Below are 8,067 nucleotides of genomic sequence, written 5' to 3' on the forward strand. Positions count from 1 at the left end.
CTCCATCACCCCTTCAGTCTTATATACCCCCTCCATTCCCCCCCTTCAGCCTTATATCCTCCCTCCATCCCCCCTTCAGTCTTATATCCTCCCTCCATCCCCCCTTCAGTCTTATATCCTCCCTCCATCCCCCCCTTCAGTCTTATATCCTCCCTCCATCACCCCTTCAGTCTTATATACCCCCTCCATCCCCCCCTTCAGTCTTATATCCTCCCTCCATCACCCCTTCAGTCTTATATACCCCCTCCATCCCCCCTTCAGTCTTATATCCTCCCTCCATCCCCCCTTCAGTCTTATATCCTCCCTCCATCCCCCATTCAGTCTTATATCCTCCCTCCATCCCCCCCCCCCTCTGATTTCGCTGCACACTGTGAGCTTCTTACCATTTGCATTAGAAGCTGCAGCAAGTCCAATAAGAGCCCCGTCCTATTTCCTGGCTGGAGGACGTCCGGCATCTTTGTCCAGGGCTGTATTGGAGACGAGGCATATCAGTGAATTTAAGAAAAAATCTGCAGAGCTATTCGCCCTTTGAAACTCGTTTTACATTTGTTCTGTGCAAATGGAAGCAAAATCGAATGCTATTAGGCTGTTTTCTCTCCAGGTTGAATGTTATTCATTCCTACAAGATAGAGTTAAAGAGGAAGTAAACCGCACCAAAGTTTCTTTAGTGTGGTTTCTTTATACTCACCTCTACAGTCGTCCAAAAACCTCTGCCGCCCCCCCCCCCTTCAAGTGTTGTCCGGTGTATGCGGTGAAGTTAGATTTTTTTTTTGAACATTTATTAGTTCATTTATTGATCTGTATTGTTCTTATTTCAGGTTTCCATTACATGAAGACCTCATCCAGCAATCCTCTGAACTTCTACACCTGGAATATTTCCTGGATTATGAGGGAAGTGTTTTCATACAATGGCCCCATACCCAAAAATGGTGAGTGTTACCCGAATCTCTGCCCTGCTACACCCGGCTGGTCAGTGGTGGACAGCAGACCGTGGTGGACAGCAGACCGTGGTGGACAGCAGACCGTGGTGGACAGCAGACCGTGGTGGACAGCAGACCGTGGTGGACGGTAGACAGTGGTGAACGGCGGACAGTGGTGAACGGCGGACAGTGGTGGACGGCGGACAGTGGTGGACGGCGGGCAGTGGTGGACGGCGGGCAGTGGTGGACGGCGGGCAGTGGTGGACGGCAGGGAGTGGTGGACGGCGGACAGTGGTGGACGGCAGGGAGTGGTGGACGGGAGACAATGGTGGACGGCGGACAATGGTGGACGGCGGGCAGTGGTGGACGGCAGGCAGTGGTGGACAGCAGGCAGTGGTGGACGGCGGACAGTGGTGGACGGCAGGGAGTGGTGGATGGCAGGGAGTGGTGGACGGCAGGGAGTGGTGGACGGCAGGGAGTGGTGGACAGCAGGGAGTGGTGGACAGGAGACAGTGGTGGACGGCGGACAGTGGTGGACGGCAGACAGTGGTGGACGGCGGACAGTGGTGGACGGCGGACAGTGGTGGACGGCGGACAGTGGTGGACGGCGGACAGTGGTGGACGGCAGAGAGTGGTGGACGGCGGACAGTGGTGGACGGCGGGCAGTGGTGGACACCTGGAATATTTCCTGGATTATGAGGGAAGTGTTTTCATACAATGGCCCCATACCCAAAAATGGTGAGTGTTACCCGAATCTCTGCCCTGCTACACCCGGCTAGTCAGTGGTGGACAGCAGACCGTGGTGGACAGCAGACCGTGGTGGACGGTAGACAGTGGTGAACGGCGGACAGTGGTGGACGGCGGACAGTGGTGGACGGCGGACAGTGGTGGACGGCGGACAGTGGTGGACGGCGGGCAGTGGTGGACGGCGGGCAGTGGTGGACGGCGGGCAGTGGTGGACGGCGGGCAGTGGTGGACGGCAGGGAGTGGTGGACGGCAGGGAGTGGTGGACGGCAGGGAGTGGTGGACAGGAGACAGTGGTGGACGGTGGACAGTGGTGGACGGCAGACAGTGGTGGACGGCGGACAGTGGTGGACGGCGGACAGTGGTGGACGGCGGACAGTGGTGGACGGCGGACAGTGGTGGACGGCGGGCAGTGGTGGACGGCGGGCAGTGGTGGACGGCAGACAGTGGTGGACGGCAGGGAGTGGTGGACGGCAGGGAGTGGTGGACGGCAGGGAGTGGTAGACAGGAGACAGTGGTGGACGGCGGACAGTGGTGGACGGCAGACAGTGGTGGACGGCGGACAGTGGTGGACGGCGGACAGTGGTGGACGGCGGACAGTGGTGGACGGCGGACAGTGGTGGACGGCAGAGAGTGGTGGACGGCGGACAGTGGTGGACGGCGGACAGTGGTGGACGGCGGGCAGTGGTGGACGGCGGGCAGTGGTGGACGGCGGGCAGTGGTGGACGGTGGGCAGTGGTGGACGGCAGGGAGTGGTGGATGGCGGACAGTGGTGGACGGCAGGGAGTGATGGACAGGAGACAATGGTGGACGGCGGACAATGGTGGACGGCGGGCAGTGGTGGACGGCAGGCAGTGGTGGACGGCGGACAGTGGTGGACGGCAGGGAGTGGTGGACGGCAGGGAGTGGTGGACGGCAGGGAGTGGTGGACGGCAGGGAGTGGTGGACAGGAGACAGTGGTGGACAGCGGACAGTGGTGGACGGCGGACAGTGGTGGACGGCAGAGAGTGGTGGACGGCAGAGAGTGGTGGACGGCAGAGAGTGGTGGACGGCGGACAGTGGTGGACGGCAGAGAGTGGTGGACGGCAGAGAGTGGTGGACGGGAGACAGTGGTGGATGGCGGACAGTGGTGGATGTGGATGGTAGACTGAGTTGTGTTCCAGAATTCCCTTCTGGCCTCCTGTTTGGTTGGCATGTGTCGGAGTTTCTCCACAATTGGGTAAATGTATTTTTTTTCCCACATGTGAGGGTGATCAACATAGAGAACACTTAACCTCCCGTAAGAACGATCAAGCAGTGGACAAGCCGCTATGATTGTTCTTATGGTGTAGGGAATCGCCGACTGAAAAAGCTGATATCTGAATGATTTCTGTAGCTACACCCATCATTAAGATATCCCCGCACAAAGTCAAAAATGCTTTTTTTTTTTTTTTTTAACACAAAGTTGTCCATTTATACAATATTTCTAACACATAACATGTACATACCAAAAATGACACCCCAAAATACATTCTCCTACTCCTTCTGAGTACGGCGATACCACATGTGTGAGACTTCCACAGCCTGGCCACATACAGAGGCCGAGTACAGCCGAGTATGGCTGGGTATTGCAGGGTATCACCGAGTATGGCTGAGCATGGCCGAGTATAGCTGGGTATTGCTGGGTATCACCCAATATGGCTGGGTATTGCAGAGTATGGCTGGGTATGGCAATTTATGGCAGAGTATTGGCAGGGTATTGCAGGCTATTGCTGGGTATTGCAGGGCATTGCAGAGTATTGGCAGGGCATTGCTGGGTATTGCAGAGTATTGGCAGGGCATTGCAGAGTATTGGCAGGGCATTGCAGGGTATTGCAGAGTATTGGCAGGACATTGCAGGGCATTGCAGAGTATTGGCAGGGCATTGCAGAGTATTGGCAGGGCATTGCAGAGTATTGGCAGGGCATTGCAGAGTATTGGCAGGGCATTGCAGAGTATTGGCAGGGCATTGCAGGGTATTGCAGAGTATTGGCAGGGCATTGCAGGGTATTGCAGAGTATTGGCAGGACATTGCAGAGTATTGGCAGGACATTGCAGGGTATTACAGAGTATTGGCAGGGCATTGCAGGGTATTGCAGAGTATTGGCAGGATATTGCAGAGTATTGGCAGAGTATTGGCAGGACATTGCAGAGTATTGGCAGGACATTGCAGAGTATTGGCAGGACATTGCAGAGTATTGGCAGGACATTGCAGGGTATTGCAGAGTATTGGCAGGACATTGCAGGGTATTGCAGAGTATTGGCAGGGCATTGCAGAGTATTGGCAGGGCATTGCAGAGTATTGTCAGGACATTGCAGAGTATTGTCAGGACATTGCAGAGTATTGGCAGGGCATTGCAGGGCATTGCAGAGTATTGGCAGGGCATTGCAGAGTATTGGCAGGGCATTGCAGAGTATTGACAGGGCATTGCAGGGTATTTCAGAGTATTGGCAGGGCATTGCAGGGTATTTCAGGGTATTGCAGAGTATTGTCAGGACATTGCAGAGTATTGGCAGGACATTGCAGATTATTTTCAGGACATTGCAGGGTATTGCAGAGTATTGGCAGGGCATTGCAGAGTATTGGCAGGGCATTGCAGGGTATTGCAGAGTATTGGCAGGACATTGCAGGGTATTGCAGAGTATTGGCAGGGCATTGCAGGGTATTGCAGAGTATTGGCAGGACATTGCAGGGTATTGCAGAGTATTGGCAGGGCATTGCAGAGTATTGGCAGGGCATTGCAGAGTATTGGCAGGGCATTGCAGAGTATTGGCAGGGCATTGCAGGGTATTTCAGAGTATTGGCAGGGCATTGCAGGGTATTGCAGAGTATTGGCAGGGCATTGCAGAGTATTGTCAGGACATTGCAGAGTATTGGCAGGACATTGCAGATTATTTTCAGGACATTACAGGGTATTGCAGAGTATTGGCAGGGCATTGCAGAGTATTGGCAGGGCATTGCAGGGTATTGCAGAGTATTGTCAGGACATTGCAGAGTATTGGCAGGACATTGCAGATTATTTTCAGGACATTACAGGGTATTGCAGAGTATTGGCAGGGCATTGCAGAGTATTGGCAGGGCATTGCAGGGTATTGCAGAGTATTGGCAGGACATTGCAGAGTATTGGCAGGACATTGCAGAGTATTGGCAGGGCATTGCAGGACATTGCAGAGTATTGGCAGGACATTGCAGAGTATTGGCAGGACATTGCAGAGTATTGGCAGGACATTGCAGAGTATTGGCAGGGCATTGCTGGGTATTGCAGAGTATTGGCAGGGCATTGCAGGGTATTGCAGTGTATTGGCAGGGAATTGAGGGGTTAATTGTCAGTGAGCAGCGATGTGGGCACTGCAGATGCAGCCCACATCGCTGCTGACACCGATCTCTTCCCCCTCCACTGTACCGATCGGTACAGAGAGGGGGAGGGAGGAACCAGCGTCATAACATGATGCCGGTTTGTTTACAGGTGATCGCTTTGTCATTTGATGGAGCGATCACGTGGTAAAAGGCTGCGATGATCGGCCGTTTACCGTGATCTGTGATGCAGGACCCGGCAGTCACGGATGCACTTGAGTGCGCGCCCCAGGGGGTGTGTAAGAGCGGAATTCTGGGAGGACGTCATATGATGACCTCCCAGAGTTAAACAACCGCCCTGTAGCCGTCATTCAGCTATGGGCCGGTTGTTAAGTGGTTAAATCTGAATTTTTTTTTTTCCAGACCTGTAAGGGAAAAGCCATAATGAGCTAGTATGCACCACATACTAGCTCATTAGGAAATACTTCCCTTAGAACGAGGCACCGACATCTCACCTGATACACGCCGAGGGAGCTGACATGTTCCCTCGGGGTGTCTTCCGGATATCGCGGCTCCGGCTCTGTGAGTGGCAAAGCAGGAATGAGAAACTGGGAGGTCTTTAGTAAGAAGAAGCCGAATATACACTGTAAGGCACATGATTAACCCTTTGATCGCTCTAGATGTTGATCCCTTCTCAGCCAGTGTCATTAGTACAGTGACAGTGCATAGCATTCAGACTGATCACTGTATTAGCTTCAGCGGAGATGTCAGTGACAGTTTCCCCCAGTGTCAGATTGCCCGCCACACTATTACAACATTATTAGTAGTATACAAAAAAAAATGAATAAGACAAAAAATTGGTAGTATAAAAATTTAATAAAAAAAAATAAGAAAAAAAAAAAGAATGAAAAAATGAATAAAAAAATCAGTAGTATAAAAAAAATGTATAAATAAAAATTCCAGTATATATCCCATAGTTTCATAGGTACTATTACTTTCACATAAATCAATTAATATACACTTATTGGGATTTTTTTTTTTTAAAGCAAAAATATGTAGCAGAATACATTTTGGCCAAAATTTTTATTTTTTTATTGGATATGTTCTATAGCAGAAAGTAAAAAATATATATTTTTTTTTTTTTTCAAAATTGTCAGCCTTTTTTTCATTTATATAATAAAAAAATTTAAAAACCCCAGCGGTGATGTCACCAAAAGGAAGCTCTATTGAGGAAAACAATGATATAAATGTCATTTGGGAAAAGTGTTACATGACAATTACCAGTTAAAGTAGCGCAGTGCTGATATGCAAAAAATGCCTTGGTCATGGGGGGGGGGGGGGGGGGGGCAAAACCTTCTGAGGTCAGGTGATTAATGAGTATATAGTATATCCCTTCTCATTCACAAAAAAAGATATCACCTATAAATAAAGACACCCAAATGTTTGATAAATCCTTTATTAAAAAAAAAAAAAAAAAAAAAATTCTGCAAATGTCCTTCGTTGTAAAATCCATCATCAATCGCGGTGTTTGCCGACTTGCCAGTAATAAAAAAATGAATTGTCCACTACGTACGACTGATCCCGGCGGTATCATTAGCCAAATGACAGCCCCCCAAGCTCTGATCAGATATATAAAGGGGGGGGAGTGGTGGGGGCGGGGATAGTGGTGATATAAATGGCCAAATGTGCTCAGGGGTCAAATTTGTGCAGTGATGTCACTACTATCCCCGCCCCTTTGCTTACATGGCCGAGGATTCCAGGTGATGTCACCAGTTTCTAGAGACGCGGCGAAGGTTGGAAGCAGTGACAGTAGGGAGCGGTCACTGATATAAGCAGTAGAAACACCCCTTTATAAGATGCTTGGCTCCCACCGCACATCATGCCAGATGGGCAAATGTTCAGTTCAAACCTAGTTTCAGATCAAACCATTGTCTCGGTCAGGGCTCAGCCCTTCCTTCTCTGAGTTGGCCGCTCAGCTGTTGGCTAATTGCCAGCTCCCATGTCTCCACAGGGACTCACCTATTGATTATATCCTGCTCCTCAGTCCTACCTACCTAAGTCATCCAGTCCAGAGGAGCTCTGCCTTCATCTTGGTCCCATCACAAGAAACTATCTCCTGCATTCCTGTTTCAAGTCTGGCTTTGGTGACATCCCTTCTGGCTCCAGATCCTGCTTGCTCTTCCACTCCATTGATCCCTGACTTCTGGCTTAGCTGACTATCCGTTCCGGTTACTGAACTCTGGCTATGTTTTGACTAAGTTTGTTCTTTTTACTTTTATTATTAAAGTGGTTGTAAACCCTTACAGACCACTTTGACCTACAGGTAAGCCTAGATTAAGGCTTACCTGTAGGTCCATGAAATATCTCCTAAACCTACAGGGTTTAGGAGATATTTGCAAAAAGACCGGCACCTCTGTCTACTGCGCATGCACCGTAGACATCGGCCCGCAGGCGCACTGAGCGTGCCGCTGCTAACTGCGATATGCCGTTAGTGGCGGCTCCCGTGCTCACGCTGGTCCGGCCGCCCACATCGCCGGAACAGTGATACCTGGAAGGAGAGGGCCACTTCATGCTACAGGGGATAGCGGTGACTTCGCTGCCTCCTGTGTCAGGTAAGTGACACATAATGGGCTACGATGCGATGCGATGCGATGCGATGCATAGTAGCCCATTATGCTTTACCTTTGCAGGGAGACAAAGAGGAAGTAACACCCATCTGGGTTTACTTCCTCTTTAAACAAGTGTTATTTGCCTGTACTTCTGTCTCGGCCTGATTTCATGGTTTCTGAGAGTCTGGTATCTCTAACCAGCACACAGGTCCTGATGAAGGGGAGTCTGTAGGTCTCTGAGACATGTCAGTTTTTTATCTTTATATCATATCTAATAAAAAAACAAAACAAATTGAACTGAATTTGGTTTTATTCTCCCAAAATGTTGTTTTCAGTCTTCCTTCCTAAGAGCGTTGGTGAGGTCGGGTTTGAAGTTGGTTGAGAAGACCTTCTTCACAACCCATTTCATCCCGAAGGTGATCAGTAGGGATGAAGTCAGGTCCAGGGGCAGGCCCGTCCATTAGGGGTGACCGGGCACCGC

General features: G+C 50.6%; 1 protein-coding gene across 1 annotated transcript in view; it reads left to right on the forward strand.

Annotated features, from left to right (window-relative positions):
* Window positions 1–818: 818 nt before the first annotated feature.
* Window positions 819–8,067, forward strand: part of LOC143986919 (ALK tyrosine kinase receptor-like) — a gene marked incomplete at both ends in the record, with an annotated part of 240,164 nt that continues 232,915 nt past the window's right edge. Inside the window, 1 exon segment of the mRNA XM_077485327.1 lies at window positions 819–929. Coding sequence (XP_077341453.1) covers window positions 830–929 — 100 coding nt within the window.

This window comes from Lithobates pipiens, unplaced genomic scaffold (genome assembly GCF_037356315.1).
Source record: "Lithobates pipiens isolate NorthernLeopardFrog02 unplaced genomic scaffold, aLitPip1_a1.2 Scaffold_18, whole genome shotgun sequence".
Taxonomy (NCBI): domain Eukaryota; kingdom Metazoa; phylum Chordata; class Amphibia; order Anura; family Ranidae; genus Lithobates; species Lithobates pipiens.